General features: G+C 38.1%; 1 protein-coding gene across 1 annotated transcript; it reads right to left on the minus strand.

The window, feature by feature from the left end:
• Positions 1 to 1,299: 1,299 nt before the first annotated feature.
• On the minus strand, positions 1,300 to 18,041 carry LOC106179698 (solute carrier family 35 member F3-like). The gene is made up of 8 exons (XM_087018866.1): positions 17,454 to 18,041; positions 9,454 to 9,808; positions 6,051 to 6,273; positions 5,603 to 5,740; positions 5,132 to 5,198; positions 4,619 to 4,741; positions 3,797 to 3,886; positions 1,300 to 3,494 (listed from the first exon to the last, which is right to left on the minus strand). The coding sequence occupies exons 1-8, from the start codon at positions 17,467 to 17,469 to the stop codon at positions 3,283 to 3,285; spliced, it is 1,224 nt and encodes a 407-aa protein (XP_086874992.1). The 5' UTR covers positions 17,470 to 18,041; the 3' UTR covers positions 1,300 to 3,282.
• Between the last annotated feature and the right edge of the window lie 241 nt (positions 18,042 to 18,282).

Raw genomic sequence — 18,282 nt, forward strand, 5'->3', positions numbered from 1 at the left:
TAGGTACCATGCAGTTCTGCCATAGAGACCTAAATTAGCTGTAATTCATATATCTGTTAATGCGTGGGCTGAAAAGCAGACTGTCACAGTGATTTAATTAAGATGACAAGAAAGCGTGCACTAGTTAAGCTTGTTAGCATCTCTAACCAGCAAATGACGGATTTGGCTTATACGCCAGGATGAATATAGATTCACAGATACTAGTCACACGTTGTGTTAATGATCCGTAGAAGTCAAAGATCCCCCCCCCCAAAGTCCTTCACCCTGGGTTTTTCCCTTCATACCCACAGTGACAAAATATATAACTGTGGCAGCTTGTTGATGACTAGATTCCTTGAAACACATTAGAAACCACGTGTATATCGGCCTTATCGGCAGTCAAAGGCTAAAGGTTTTCTCTCATCCATGGTCTTTAGTCTTCTCTCCATGCTTCAGTGGCAGCTGATCAACAACGATAAGCTATCATGGTCCGTTGTATGAACTTTTTACACGAAAATATTGAGGATAAAGCCATCCTGCTGTAAAAGAATGTCTTTAAGTTGTTTGTTTGGTTGATCACAGCGAGGAAGTTTTTCATTAGATCCTAACTCGGTTTTAGTCTGCGTGAGTAAAAAAGTTACTTCACAAATTAATTTGATTTAAAACTGAACAGTTTTAATTGAATTGCTTCACAAATTAATTTGATTTAAAACTGAACGGTTTTAATTGAATAGCTGTAATCTTGCTAAAGTGGACAAGTTTTCCTGCATTTTCAGTAGTTTCCTGTCTAGAAAGCGACGTTTACGTAATTATGTGAAGGTTACGTAGGTTTCATGCAATTACTTTGTTGCCATTTTCTGCCATTACCAAACACTGTTATATAACTAGACGAGACGTGACCAGTACTAGCTGCCCCCAACATTCGCAGGCAATCCGACATAAGCCTTGGTAACAGTATACAGTGTGTGGGTGCTTTCCCAGAGATTTAGATCGATCTAAATATTAAGATTTAGATCGACCTAACTCCCTGGGGGTTCACACTAAATTGCAGTCAGCCGAGCGGGCACCATAGTTAATTACCCCCTTACAGCTTTTAGTGGGTGGGACAGACGCTTAAGCCGGCTAAGCTGACAGTAATCTAGTGAGACTCCCCACAGGGATAGATCGATCTAAAAATCTATGGAAATGTGGTGTAAGTCTTAACTCTACTGGCGTGCTGCTACAACCAAGGACTGGTATATGACGTCAGTCTAACACGTGACTTCCCACGAGAACAAACAGGTCTGTACACGCGTACAGTGTTAACAGAAGAAAAACAACTTTTTAGCAAGATATATTTATTCAAGTTTTTTTTTTTGTAACAATAATGAAAAGCAAAGCATACCTTGTGGAATCACCAAGCGGCACTGTGGAGCTAGAGCACACGATGAGGTTCAAAGTGTTTGAAATGTAATAACGTAACAGAGTTCACATGAGAAAATAGTCATCAAATCACCGTATAGATCTTTAAAAAGTAAATTTGTTATTATACTGATGCATCTATAAAGACCTAATAGAAAGATGTAATATATAATCCAAGATTTTATTTATATTGGTGTCCACAACACTGACCAACAAGTGGACACCACTTTACATGGCGTGCAAACTGGCCGTTGGCAATCTACAACGATTTTTATTGGTCACCATTTCTAGACCTGGATTAAGAAACGCTGTAGTTGCCAGATAAGTATTTGTGGACGCAGCGCTTGAGGGTATAATAACCAGCGTCGTCGACATACAATTCCTGCACCTCACCATGCCTAATGTCTTAAAGCTTGATCATAGTTCATTTGGTGTGATCTGATACATTTTGCTACTACAGTACATCAAACATCAGTGCACATCATCTTTGGCGTGGAAAAGTAGGAAATACTTTCATTATCACAACGTGTGCCACTTCTCCATTAAATTCCAAGCTTAAATACTTCGTGGAATACATTTATTCGACTTCCGGAGTGTTTCTTGCCTTAATAGATCATTTGAAGACGGGGGGTGCTTCCTCTGTTATAAAAGAATGAGATGTACTGGTAAAACTGCTACAGTATGGTATGATGTTTATATCCATATGCTAGTAAAGAAAACCCAAAACATGTCTTGATATCTGTTAGTCATGAAAGTAAGAAAAAGTATTGAAGAGTTTAAAGTCTGGCATATAAATGTAGCTTCATTGGAACTGTTGCCTAAATTATCATGCGTAGTTTAATTGGAAAATATTCACTATATTGTCAAGTATGAAAACATTAGCAAAAGCACCGGTTTGTCTGCAGACTCTTTTGGCGTCATTTCCACACATAACTGTATAGTGGAAACTAAAAATTACAAAATATCGATTTCCATGCGTGAAAATTCAGAATTAAATATGTATTCTTCGTGTTGTTTCAAATGAAGGCGCATACAAACGCCGACGTTATGTCACCACTGTGAATGTTCTAAAATTGTATACATTTTTGTATTACTCAGGGTAAATATAACAACTATTACAGAAAAATGTTCTCAAGAGTTTAGAGATATTTATGAAGTGGAAAATTATATATCAACTGTGTATAATATAATGCAGTAAACTAGAAAAGCATTCGGGGGGTTCACACCGCCTGAATTATTAGTTAATTACCATTATCAATTAGCCAATGCTTATTATTAATTTAATATTTTTTCATGATTAATTAATTAATCAACGGATCAAAACGAAAATATTTATAACTTTTAGCAAGTCAATTTCCGATCTATCTTAAAACGTGTATCAAATGTACATAACTGCGTGAGTTACGCTGTAACAAAGGCAAAATGTGCCCTCCTTGGCGGATATATTGAATATAACATGACGTCATATTGTTCGAATCTCGGTATCTCTGATGTAATACGTAATTGGACGACTTCATCAAAAGACTACACACAATGAACAATAGAAGTGTCACCCCCTGAATCACAGTAATCAAAGTAGGTAGATCTTGAGTACAGGTAGTTTTAAAGCCTGGTCTACTTATAATGTGAAAAATGAGTATAAAACCGCTGCAACATGGAATTGTATTGTTGGTCTTTGTGTGAAATTTGATGTGAATAAAATGATACCAGGAGCATATCATTCAACAGTTATTTATCTCCCCCCTAAGTATTGGTTCAGAAGGGGTGACACTTCTATTGTCCATGGCGTCAATAACCCCACTCGTCAAGAGAGCGATCTCTGTGTATTGAAAAGACAGTTATATGTCATCTTGAAATCCACTAAAATTAAATGAGCGCTGTCTCCTTAGTTACAAATGCCAATCATCGAACCATCTGCGGCGACGACCTCGCCCCACGTGACAAAGGTCGCTCGGGTCGCTTCCGGTGCTCCTCGTGTTTTGCCTTGATGAGCTTGCTGATCTTGGTGTGGATGTTTTCTGGGATGATGACCATGAAGAACCCCATGATGATCAATATGGTGGCGGCGATCTCCATGCTGTTGAAGACAGGGAACGACCACAGCTCTTCGGCAACTGTAAAGTAACACCATGGCAACATTATTTAAAGGCACGCAACACCAAGGAGAATGGTTGCCAAATGGGCCCTGCTCATTTATTTCTTAATGTACAAATGTCAACTTCGTACATACTAATTGAATACAAGGGCAATTCATCACAATGTTATCTAGCATTAATGGCAATTTATATTTAGATGAGCTTTAGTATGTGAGGTGCATAAACATATTGGAGTTACACATCCATAATCTGTGAACAATACTACAATTCAGAGAGAGAGAGAGAGAGAGAGAGAGAGAGAGAGAGGGAGAGGGGGCTACCTGCACACATAGGAATGGCCAGCAGCAAGCCAAGCGGTACGAATACTTCATAGGTCACGGCTTCGGCAAACTCTATGATCACTTGAAAACCTTGAAAGATAAAAAAGGAGTGTTAACTTAATGTGTTCACGTCCAATATTAGAAATACATACACTAATTTACCTTGCATGTTCTTATAAGTCAAAGATGACTATTGTTCAGCTACCACACTACCGCGTCGACATCCAAAGAAACATTGTCACAACTAACACAATTAGACCCTACAATCCCCCACAACTGGTTGCCTATACTATAAGAATATACACAACAACCCTGAACCAAACAATTCTACTGTGTCTATTTATGTAAAGTTGAAAATAATCAACGCAAAATTTTGCGACGGAATACCTCAAACTCGTCAAGACCAAGTGACAACAACTGCCATAAACCCCTGTAAAGATACGGTACCGTAAAAAAAACGATTACGTCCTACGCTACTGATATTGACTTTATCTCATTGGCATTTAGTGTTAGCAGAACATAAATCCAAGCCATTTAAGCGTCATCTCAATCAACCTGAACACTGTGCACCTGATAGGGTTCTGCTTGGTGTGCTTTGATACATGCTTTGTCCATTATCAAAATGGTTTTAGCCTTAGAGGGACTGATACGAGTCGGAACCAAGTAATATGGCAGAGTATGGAACACTGCCAGGCAAAATGTAGGATACCTTCTTTCTGTAGCAGGTATTGGCTCAAATATAGGTATATTATATCGCGTCATACCATTTGAAATGAAAACGTGCATATGGATGGAAATTTCACATTAACCACTTTCACTAACCTAATAGAAATATGGCGGCCCCGGAGATGTATGACCATGGCACTTGTGTCCAATCCATGGTCTCGGCCCCCGTAAAGTAGAGCACCAGATATATGGGGAGGGAGAGCAGGAGACAGAACAGCGCTGGAAAACAAAATCATATTGTTCGTAGTTCTTAACGAGGAAACGATGTGACGTAGCTGATTATCTGGTTTGTATTAAGTGGATATAAAATATATATGGTTATTAGACAGTGAAATACATTATTATTTTTTGTTTAAACAGGTTTTTGTATTTGTTTGCTTATAGAAACATTTAAATAAGTCACCATCATGCAATGTGATGTATAGTTTCATTACGTCCTTGGAATGATGATTATGATTTGTAGGCAGCCAACAACGGTGCTTCATCTAAAAATAGGCTGCTTGTCATCTAAACGAACATTACAGAAATACTACTCGTTTTAATGATTAATGCAATTATCGTGTGTGTTTGCTGGCTTTAATAACCGTGTGTGCGTCTGGGAACACTCACCAACGGCGGACTTGAACAGCGCCAACTGCCCCCAGGATATTTCTCCGATCCATTTTCTAATTAGCACCTGGGGTAAAGTGTATGGATATTACACGGCGCAGTTCACACGGTCAAATAACACCAAGTCAACCTACTGATATGTTTGTATCTATATTGAAATGTAATTTTTTATGCCAAATTGTCACAAGAAATTACGGACAAACATAGAAAAAGGTGATTAGAGACATTTCAAAAACATTCTCCGTAAGCACCATTTCCACTAGGTCATTTTGTCAATGTTGGTTAGTCCTTGTCGAGTTCATTTTGACTTTTTAAACCTAAACTTAAGTTAAAAAAACTAAGTTCCGTCACTTATTATTGTAAATTCCACTTGATATGAAGCTTTAGATTATAAACTCTCCCAGCCGAAGATAAAAAGTGCTCGTTATATTACATAGTGGTATTCCACTCGCTCAGTAACGCGACCATTACCTTTTGAAATGCTCCGGCCATGGCGGACACTGCGGCCATGGCGGCCCCCCAGGTCCAGAGAGAGGCGTGGTCAAACCCCTCCGGACTCCCATGGACCATGATGACCACACCCGTCACCGAGATGAGGATAGCCACTATCTGGAATAATAATAATAATAATAATAATAATAATAATAATAATAATAATAATAATAATAATAATAATAATGCTGATTGTAAAACTATTAAATAATAACAATAAAGTTACTAGCAAAAGAAAGCAAAATACTGTGGCAAGAGCCGTTGTAAATGCATTTACAAATATTCGAATAAATAATCATTATAATGAAAACGAATACAGATTGTGCCTTTATTGAAGGTAAGAAAGAAACTGTTAAACCTTAATCATGTACAAAGAAAAGACCCCCCCCCCCAAAAAAAAAATAATAAATAAATAATAATAACTTACCCTGAAGGCTATGAATGTGTTGCAGAGCAGCGTCCATGAGAACAGATACATAAAACAGGGGTATGTAGCCGATAAGATGACCACATCCAGCACCGAGATCATGCCTAACGCGCGTATAAACATGTACCATGGTCCAACCCACAGGAAGCTGAAGGCAACACACTTACAGATGATACTCAGAGGACGGTAGGTGTCGTGTTCGCTGAAAACAGCTTTATATTCTCTGAAATAAATAAATAAATTAATTAATTAATAAATTAATAAGTAAACAACGTAATCGGAGGACAGTGCTGTCGTGTTCGCTGAAAACAGCGTTTTATTCCCTGGAACATGTGAATAAATAAATAAATAAATAAATAAATAAATAAATAAATAAATAACGTACGGTAGGTATCGTGCCAGTCGAAAACAACTTTATGCCACCTGCATAGTATAAATTCACGAATGAATTAATAAATAAATAAACAAATCTTTAAATAAACTACCTGAACATATAAACTCATTACTCCAAAATTTAAAATACCTTAAAGCATACAGGAAATCCGGATCTATATTTAAACAAAAAGTTGCCCTACCAGTGCCATGATTGTTTGTTTTTGTAGAGAAGAGCAGTGGTACTTACATGTTCAATGAAAAGCACCAGATATCAAACACACAGAGAAATGTCAATATAATATCTGCAAGACAAATATTTTTGTTTCTGAGGTAGATTGTTTGACTTTCTTTGTTACTGTGTAATCGATATCTCCCTTATTTCATTCTTATGCTATTTATCTTGATCTAAATTAAGTGTGATAGCGAGAACAGCTGCGACACATGAGTGGGTTTCCCTTCTTTAAATCAATGTTTTACGTTCCATTCCAAGACTTTTTATATAGAAAAAACTATCACAATGAAACAGAAATTTCGCAGTATCTAATTGTTGGTTTTAATATCATTCTTGCCAGTACATATAAATAAGAGTTATCCAGGAAAACATCTGGCTCATGAGCTTCCTGTTTTGGAATTCGCTATTTTATGAAATCTTGTTCAATAGCTATGTCTTATTATAACATCATCACAGCAATAAATAAATAAATAAATAAATAAATAAATAAATAAATATAATTATAATAACAAAATAATGATAATAATAGTAGTAGAAATTAAAAAAATAAACAGAATAAACTAAAGATAAAATAATGAAACAATTCTAAAAATGTCCACCTGCAAAGACTACAGGCATCAAGTAGTGAAAGCAATGCTATCTTTGCAATAAAAAATAATGAAGTAACAAATATCACAACATTAAACCAATCCCCAGTGAAAACATACACGTTTCTGACGCACATCCCAGACTTTGATTTTATACAAGCCAGAACGATAGTTCAGCTACAATGTCAGTAATTAAAAACACTTCACGGTGACCAGGTATAGAGTAAACACAGTTGGATGTTCGACTGAATCGCGATCGATAATTCTGCTGTAGCGTTTCAAGTCAAGAGGAGATTAAACAGACTGAAAAGCATTAGACGGAGGATATTTCCTTTTAAAATGCCTCATTTTCTGTTGAGGTGGCTGAACTTACATTGAACTGCTGGAGCTATGTTGCAGCAGATGTTTGAGATACTGGGCACACAGTACGGGCTGTTGGGGTGGGGCGTGGGTGTGGTGGGTGTGGGTGTGGTGAGGGGGGGAGGGGTAGCTCCGGGCAGTGAAACATAACAACAACCTCCGATAACAGGAACTGGGAACATCGTTGCGTTACGTCTGAACCGATCCCAAAGATGAACTAATGTAGAGGGATATGTGATTCCAGATGGAGAATAAACAGTACAAACAAGGAACCAGCCCAACTCAGTGTCTCACTCAGGTCTTGGGTGGGATTTGGGGGTGGGGGTAGAGGTTTACACAGCGGGCCACGTGCCCCCGCACCTATCACCAGCGGTATCCCCGTCTCCCATACCTAATATAGATACATAAGAACTGAAGTGAGGAAATCAACCGATTTACCACTTTGCTAGCACATTACAGTAAAACTGTCCCCGCGTCCACTAGTTTATATTTTCCGAGCGATCCAAAAACTTTACCCCCCCCTCCCCCCATTTACAATAACCTGAGTCACTGAGTCAGACACAGGTGACAGAGTAGACACAGAAATGCTGGAATCAAATCAAACATGTACTGACTATAACCGAATCGATAACATTGCCTGCATCTCTTTATTAAGTCATGGCCACGTCGGGGCTGATTTGTCCCTAGTGAAGAACTGACGCCTTGAGATAAAATGTATTAATGCGTGGTGAACCGTTCGTCATGGCCATTTTTCTGTTATCCATTTCTGACTGCTTCAATCACCAGTGTAACAGCAGTCACTGGGTGTGAGTGGATTTGACGTTTTTTTTTTTAACAAATACCTGTTTGCTCGCGCGGTTTCCTTCCCAGTGTTTGTGCCTGTGTAACGATTCTCCCATGAGAGAGAGTCCGACCCTAACCTTCCCAGCTTTGTAAAATGCCAAATAGAAACTCTTTAAAGAAAGATATCTAAAAACAGGGATCGACTCAGTCACCTCAGTCAGTCACGATGCAGAGATACTTAATGCATTGTTTACATAAAAAAATCAATTATGTAACCTGTCGATTCAATTAACATCAATATGATATTTCCTGTCGTGAATGAGAGTTTTGAATAGATATATCCTTTCTAAAAGTGATATGGCGCTCAATGGAATACAAACACGGTAGTCTTTCGAGACAAACCAATCCCCAAATCAAGTCCCCTCTTCCTTAACATTTATATATTTGATATTAGTAAGCGGAGGCGGGGGCAAACATGGGGGAGGGGATCCCCCTCCACCCCCGACCTTTCAACCACGTCATAGCACAGTCGCAGGGGTGGGTCTATCAGATTTCCCTCCGACGCTTATTTATGCTGAAATTTTAGCGGTTCAAATAACATTCTCGAAGTTAAGGTTGGCTCCACACAATTTTTCGGCCTACAACCCTTCTAAAATTCTGAGGTTTATGGATGCTCTCATAAACCGCGTTACATAAGAACATTAAATTATGGGAAATTATGGCTGACGACAGAGATGTACGGTGAGATAAGGTACTGTACGGCATCAAACGTAAAAATTAATTTTAATATGAATCTGATCAGAATCAGAAATCGGATATGAATCAGAAATTGATATGCCAATTTGTATCGTAAAAAATAAGACACCATAGTAAAAAGACTACTATTTGGGCAATCACTTACATATAAACGGGAAATCACTTGGGTGGTATACATGCACATGCTAAGTACTAAATAAAAAAGATAGTATGACATGAACAAATAATATGAAATAACACATGGAGAAATGCCCGAGTGATTTCGAAAGACTAAATCTGATTTTTTTTTTTCATCGCCCAGAGTACCTACCTCCAAGAAGAAGAAATGGGCAACTTCCCCCTCGTTCGCAACCATTTGGCAACAACGCACACAGGAAACATTATGATTGGCCAGATGCTGCAAAAGTAGGTCAAGAAAAACGGTGCCTGGAATGTCGTATACAACACAAACGTTCTTCTCGCGAGAACTGTAAATCCCACGAAAGTTACCGCGAGAGTTATGGTGGTGATGATTCCACAGACAATCTTCCTAGGTTTCTCCGCGCTGGATGGCTGCAGTATATCGCTGTTGTTGAGCTGGGTCGCTGACACGGTGGAATTGTCCACGCTGGCGGCCGAGGTCACCGTGACCTTCGGGATTGTGCGACCTGTTGAAGTGTTTCCGCCTGAAAGGGGTGAAGGAGACGCCATATTATATCAATAAATTTGAAACGATTTCAAATAATTTGTATTTTATAAATCAATTTTTGTCAAGTTTTAACGTAGGCCTATCTAAGTGCATGCTTTAAGTGAAACTTAAAATTGGTCGTATGATATTTTTTTAATGTAACCTTGTTACATTTTGGTTCTGGGGTACATAGTAGACAATGAAGCTAATAATTTATTTCTTACAGAGCATATTATATTTTAATATTTCTGCTGTTTACGGTTAAAGTATAAATATCTTCAAATGTAAGTTACTGAAATGAAACAAATTTAGCAAAAATGTTTTATAGAAAATTAATAAAATACCTATTTAGGATATTGTCACCCTTCGCCCCAAACTCCTTATTTACTGCCTTATATACATACTTTTGGGTAATAAATAAATCTTCGGTGTTCAGTGACATAAACATTTACACATATTAACATGTATATATATATAGATATGTCATCTTACGGGTGATGTCATAATTGCGATTTTGGGGTAAAAAATGAAAAATTGGTTTCTCAAATTTCTCTTTGACCTGAGCACCCACGTTTTAACGCCGATTTAATGACACTAGCGATTTTTCTTAGTTGAGGTTTTATTCAACTGTCTTAGTTGAGATTTTATTGTTGATAAAGCAAAAAAAAAAATGTCTTTGTTTATTGGAAATCTGTAAGAACGGGTTCATAACCCCCAAAGAAAAAAAAACAAACATTTAAACGAAAATGACGGCAAGTGATTGTAGGTTATACAATGTAAATGCGGCCAATTTTCGTGATTAAGTCTTGTTCAAGTTACGCCCCATACCGATTGCTGTCCCCCCTCAAAATAGAAAGGTATTAAACTGACGATTAAAGCTTTGAGTTACCCATGTTTATGCATTGAAACGTAAAACATATAAACGCCGATATTTCAAATTTGCGATGGTTTTTTCATTGTTCTAAATAAGCACAAAAATATATGAATTATTGAATAATAAGATGCAGAAAAAGACTCATTTTCGGTTTCTGGATGATAATAAATGGTTACAATATGCGTATAAGATGGGTTTTATAGGTCATTCCCAATGAGCTTCGGCTTAAATACAAAAAGTGAAGCTTGTTTCATTATCTTTAGGCATAAACAAACATATCTTATGGGTCCAAGAGTCGGTGAAGATCTTTGGCAGACCTGGCGCTCTTATTCCCTCATGTAAAAGTCTATGGAAGACTCGCATTTCAAGAAAATAACTAGGCCATTCCTCTGTGTGCTTAAGTACATGCACTGTTTCAAAACTCTAAGATCGCATTCACAACGAGTTGAGCCATGGCTTTACAAATCCTGGAACTAAATATGGCGGACGTACATGAAAGAAAAACCGCCTAATCTTTTAATAGTCTCTCCGCCTCTCACACGCCTCCCCATGCGTCGTCCCTGCGGGGGTACAGTCATTAAATCTCGACTCCATTGGGACGACACATGGGGAGGTGTGTGAGAGGCGGAGAGACTATTAAAAGATTAGGCGGTTTTTCTTTCATGAACGTCCGCCATATTTAGTTCCAGGATTTGTAAAGCCATGGCTCAACTCGTTGTGAATGCGATCTAAGACTGGTTACCTATCTCTAACACAATGTCTGTATAGTGTGTTAGTTCCACGGTTTCGTTAAAACCACAAAGGCTCTGATATTGGACCTTGTCCTCCTTGAAACTGGCACTTCCGGTTCTCCAACTCATAATGACGTCATATTGCGCCACATAACGTCACAATGTGTCTTTGTAGAAAAAACTCTGCACGAGCGACCACAAAGCGAAACCCCTTCTATATTGCCCTCTGTTAAATGACTTAACCAAATTTTGAATATGGGCAAAGCCCGATTAAAATGGTGTTTTAGTCCCTAGGTCGCCATCTTTGTCAGTTTGTCACGAGGGATATCAAAAAACAGACATGGGCTCCTCCACTGCTTCGATTTCTGAATTTCCCAGTCAATCTAAATGGTCACGTCAAGGCTAGAGTAAGTTTTCTTGTGTTTCTTTTTTGTACTTTGGAGGAATCCTCCCACCCTGATGACGGTCTGTCACGTGATGTGCCGCAGAAAAGTTATCAGGCGCAGTGCTTTAAATTCACTCCCGCTATGTTGACAGTTTTATAACATGAGCACGGTATATCGTCTTCTTTCATATGTCTACAGGAATAAACGTTTTGAAGGTCAAACTTGCAGAATCTCGATGAAATAATGATTTTCAGTTTGACAGACTGCCGTCAGAAATGAATACCAACACGCTGTCCGTTATCATAAGGGTAACAGCACAAATGAGTCCTTACATTGCAAGATTTACCAAGTTAAGTCATTTACGAGAAGATTCACGTTGTGTAAGTCATAAAAAATTAAGAGGAGGGTGGGAAGTGCTTCACGTTAACAAGCGTGCCCCATTCAAGCACAGACCGCTAACTTCACGTGTTGTTACACAAGTTCCGTGATAATTCCTTCCGCTGTTTTCTCGTCATTCAATTTCAGATTGACCTTTACCGGTGCTTGACACGTGACGTAAGGTGGATACACGTGTCTCGTGCCTACTGCAGGGTTGCATTCAGCTCTTTTTAAAGTATACTTTACAACATGTCACCTACTCATGGCGTCACACTGTTGCATGTGCTGAATGTTATTGTTTAACTATAAAACAGGACGACGGCAGTACAAAGCAATATGATTAACTCTTTGCAAAACTTCACCAAACTCTGCTTTGTTAACTGCATTCCGGTGATGATATTTTATCCGTACAGATAATGCAGATAACATTTGTGTAGTACACTGCATAGAGACATAGGTAACTGCCACCGATCACATTATCCGTGGTTTCCTTGGGAACGGACCGTGGTAAAGTATAAACAGTACCTGTTGAAGAACTATTACCAAGAAAAGTTCATGGACGTGATTTCCTTTTCAAAAACTTGTATCATTTTCAAATTTCTTGATCAACAATCCACACATGTCATGTCGTGCATTTTGAACAAGTTGAACACGCACTCGTGCGTTATCAATCAAGATTTGTCACCAAGTTTCCCTTTGGCAATGCTTAATGATGCATGTGGTGAACCGCTGTGCGTGGCAAGTACGGCGCGTCTACAGCGTGGTCCTGTTCTTCTTGTTTCCAGCATACCTTTCCATTGCAACGCCAGCACCTAGCGTGGTGAATTTTGTAACACAACTTGGAACATCAGAGCCAGTTTAGACTTCATTGGTGACATGGAGGCAGCCAGCGTCCCTGGCGTGGCTCCAGCGTGGACAAGATGCCTTCCAACGGATGTCCACCAATACAACCTAATTTGTCCAGAAAGTACACTTCGCTGTCTACTGTATGTCCATTTGATGGAAGTGATTTGTATGGATGGAAAAGATAGATGTTACCCCGCGGTTGAAGAGAATATTTCGTGCAGTCAGGAAAACAAGCCATTAAAACGTGATGGAAATCGGAGAATTTGTTGTCTCAGTGGCGCAGGCCTCACATATGTCGGCATCAATTTGGAGTTAACGGCTTTGAGGACATGCGGGTTATAAGCCAAATAAATGATTTTTTTTGTTCCATTCATTCAGTTCTTATGTATGCAAGGTAAAACAATGTGTATACTAAATAATATATAATACTTCATTTTTATTATGCCTTGAAAAATCAATTAAATGAATAAAATAAAATTTTGTGGTTTTCATTTTGTGAATCCTCGATTGTGTATATTTGCGTAGAGTCCCTGAACTATCTAAAATTGACGCAATCGAGGAAAGAAATGGGACTATTGATCCTCTCCGAGAGGCATGTGTTCGGTCCCATGTCGCTCGTTTATCAAATAAACACCATTGTACATATACCGCATCAGAGACAACTGACATTTCCTGCCACGTCCTTGTCGGGTTAAAATAACACGCAATAAATAAATAAATAAATAAATAAATAAATAAATCAACGAACTGATAAAGCCATAAATCTATTCATTAATTTATTGATTAAAATGAAAAAGAATTTCTTAAGTTTATATCTTATCTGAGGTTGTTTTTGCAGTTGATTTCTGCTGTTGCTGTGATCATATATTTGACAGAGGACAAGTCACCTGTCGCAGCACGGAACCTACAGGTGAGGAGCAAGTGACACTGACATCTGCTCAGACTACCTTTTAGTTTGTAGAAAATCTTGAAAGAACTTTGAAAATAATATTTCCAGTTGATTGAATTACGTGTATATAAAGTGATGGATACACCGACGGATTTTACGCCCTCGTTTTTAAGTCAACATTCTGAGCACATCTGCACGGGAATTCTGTTGTTTGACTCAGATGTCAGTAATTGTAGATGTGTGCTGTTGAATTGTCGGGTTGCTTATGTAATAGGCAGATCAAAAAAGAGAAATTCATGTGATGAATCATTGAAACTGTTGGCTCCATGCACTGGCTACTGTAGCCCAGTTCTAACTTAGTATCACTTTGAAATAAGTATTTGTTGTGTTGTTTTATTTTCGTTAATTATTTCTTCTAGTTTACAGTGTTTTTATTTGTTCAATCCCTCGGCCTGTCCAAAGCTGTTGGGGAAGGTGACTGGCAAAAGAAATGAAGATCGTCACATCAACAGGTATCAACCTAAATACAACATTTTAATGTCCCATTTGAAACCAGCGAATAACAGGATCATATTGTCACCTGCTAACGTTCGTTGTGGTTTGTCGCTTAAATCTTTATAAAAACGGAGAGGAAAGTTCAAGTTGATGACCGTGGTATCATATTGATAAATTGATATGTGAAAAAATTAAAGGTAAAGGCCCAATAAAGTATTGCACACGATGTTTTATGATTTAAATGGATAATGGATTAATTCTCTGGATAACTGCTTGATAATTTCCCAGGCTGAATTCACTTTTGTATTGAATCAACGTTTCTACAGATTTTACATCACATAATTGTTATTTTGCCACTATGTGCCTTTTCTTTAGGAATACCCATAAAAATTAAGTCCATACTTTTAAAAGTCTTTTTGAAGCATCTGTCAATATCTTCATGGCATTAAAAGCTGTCGGTAGATGTGACTGGTAATAGAAACCCTCTCTGTGGTCTTACGTCATCACAGGCCCAATTGTCAGCGTGTTACCTTTCTAAGGTCCCATTCAGAAGAAAGGACTAATTAGTCCGAGGGTCAAATATGGCGACCCACTACAAAGCTTGCTGTGTAATCCGCTAATAGACACTGAATAGATATCCTGCGGGGAAGTATTGAACTGGGTCGGCCATATTTGACCCGCGGACTAGTTAGTCCTCTATTCTGAATGGAGCCTAACAGAACCTGAGGTCACTAAAAGCATCGTAGCTAATCTATGTGTTATGTTCATGCACTGTCACACTTAGCTCATAGCACTAACATATGAAAAATAATAGCCCATGCGCAGATAAACCCAAGGGAATCGTTTGACTTAACATATTCAGTACGTCTTAAAGGTTTCGAGTACGCAGACAAACGTTATACGTTTGCATACTCAGAGCTAGAAAAATGCTTCGATATTTTCTCAAATAATTTCATACGCTGCTTTATACGTTGATTTTTATACGCTAGAAAAAGGGTGATTTCAAACGCTCCATGTCGTGCGTATAATAGATTCCATATATGATACTCAAATGTACCTTTTTACGTTAGTTGTAAAAGAGCCTCAATCCAGCAAACAAAGGACGTAATTATAACGTTACCATCATATGTATATAATCCGAAAATTATGGTAACGTTATGGTAACATTATGGTAACGTTATGGTAACATTATGGTAACGTTATGGTAGCGTTAAAAAAAGATCTGTTGTTGATGGTGTGTAACGGGTCTTTTGGGGGCATAGCTATAGAAGATTTTTTTATAACGTAATTTATGATCTTATTATTATTATTATTATTTCAGAACTACACAGAGGCGCGTGATAGTTGCCATAGTGAAATGTGTTTTTGACCTTAAGCATCTGCAAGAAACAATGCATTCATCTATTAATAAAGAAACTCACGCACGCTAGGTTAGGTTTCTGTAGACGCGCGGCCGCCGTTAAGTCTGTTTCTATTAACGGACAGATAAAGTTCCCCGGCATCATGTTGAGTCCAATAGTTGTTATCCGTCGAGCAGTATTCGTCGGTTTTGCGTGATGAAATGTGCCAATTTTGTGGGCCAGTGGAACCATTCATTTATAGAAAGTTTCAAGTGGTCCAAATTAATATTTCCCGCCGTGCACCCACTTGGCTAATTAATAACCGAGCGGAAAGTCGACCCGAGCACGCCGAGCTCTCTGACACGCAATGCTAGCTCATGATTCCATCTATCCGCTTTAATAGCAATCACACAGATCAATAATTCGACAGCATTCACGTTATTGCTCTGTAGATGCATTGAGTCGTGTTTTGGAGACGATGTCTGAATAGGATTGACTAAACTGATGTAGGCCTACTGTATTACTTCCTCTAGCATGACAAAGAGCTACCCTCTACCAGGGCGAGTGATAGATTTTTTTACAGATATTCACAGATATGTCTCTAGCTAGATAGATGGTCATTTAGGGCTGAACTTACATATCTGTGAATATCTGTAAAAAATCTATCACTCGCCCTGGTAGAGGGTAACAAAGAGCATGGCTGTTGTCACTGTCACACAGAGACGGAGAGTACGCTGACAATACAGATCGGCATATTATGATTTGCTACTCTCTGTGCATATACAGTGGCACTGATAGTTAAATTCTGCATATGTGAGCTACTCACTGTGCATATTTATACAGGGACACTGGCAATTCAGTTCTGTACATATATACAGTGACACATTCAATTCAGCATGTATATGATGAACTATGTGCATTTATACAGTGATCTATCTAGTGCGGAAATGAAATCAGAGCCGGTGTATTCAGCAAATAACAATGTTATTTTGCCATGCTGAACGCTGCCTTAGACCACAGCTAACATTTTACATCTACATGACAGAGTTCTGATCGGTGGAAATCACGCTAGTAATCTAATAATATTTGGAAGGGCGGGCGTTGTTTAGCAAAATTCTCACAATAATAATAATGATAATAATGATAATTAATATTATAATTTTGTCCTTGACCTGATGAAGCAGGATATGGTCTAATATAACATCAAAGAGGATATTGATAATCTGCACGATGTAAAGGTACAATCACGCTGGCGTCTTTTCTACACAGTCAACCAATGTACACAGAACAGAACTGTATTCTGATGTATTTATCTCGTAGTTCTATTTCACATGATGGCCAACAAGCAACAGACAGAACAATGTAAAAAAAAAAAAAAAAAACGTTTATGAAACCGGATGCAGACAGAACTACCTGTGTAAATCAACAGACAATAATAAATATACAATGAAGACCACGCCAGATCTGGTACACTGTATCAAAACACCACTATTTATCATGATACGGGGTTTGCGAACCCAAAGCCCCTGGCTAAGAGCAATACGGTTTCCTTTTAACTGTATCTTAATTGCCTTATCCACACGATTTCATTTTAAGACTTAGTACCCGATGTTGTACGTTGTTTTTCTTTCAAAAGATATCTCGTTTAAGTGGTATTCTAACACCGATTTAGCGCAGTGTGGTTAGATAAAGCATTCTACTTACTGCTTTGAGCGGCCATCTTGTCACTGATTGGTTATCAGCGTCTCTCGCCCTCTTTGAGAAAATATATCAGCGCATTGTAGTCTGTCTCGCGGTGTTACCATGGCAACACAGGTAGGGAGATAATAGATGATTTAATTAAGCGACATTTGCATCCGCTGTTTTTGCAATGGTATCGATCAGCTGATGTCCGCCGCTCCACGGCTTTCCTTTAGAACGCTCTGTACGCCGTTCTTTTGAACATTAATGGCTTTTCTTCGGTCTAAACGTATGTATTGTGGTGTTTGTTTATGATACACGCCATACAGGTCTGGGGGAGAAACAAAAACACGTGTGTTTTAGCTGTGTTCTGTCAATTGCTTGGTAAATATACTGTATTGACATTCCATGTTTTGACACTTCCGCTGCTATTCATTCTGTGTCAGAAAAATCACACAGGTGCTACAATTCCACAGTCCGTCATTGAAATACGCATATTACTGTTTGTCTTCCTCTCTATTTAAAGATTTAAGGAGAGATATTTCCTTTCTTTTCTTTTTCTATTTTTGTATTACTTTTTCCACCTTTCTTTGACCTTTTTGTCCTGCATAGCGCAAATAAAGCTTTAATAGAAAGATATTTGAATAGTTTGTCGATGAAATGCTTTTTTTGTAGATTTTTGCATCATGTCTCTTTCATATTGAATCATGATGAAATTGCTTTATCAATCTGTTGAGTGAATGAAATTGATAAAGGAATATTGTCCTGAACTTTTGACAATAACAAACCATCAATTATCAAAAAAAAAAAAAAAAAAAAAAAAAAAAAAAAAAAAAAAAAAGCGTTAATGTAC

The sequence above is a fragment of the Lingula anatina genome, chromosome 8 (assembly GCF_051362555.1).
Source record: "Lingula anatina isolate TDL-2025a chromosome 8, LinAna3.0, whole genome shotgun sequence".
NCBI lineage: Eukaryota > Metazoa > Brachiopoda > Lingulata > Lingulida > Lingulidae > Lingula > Lingula anatina.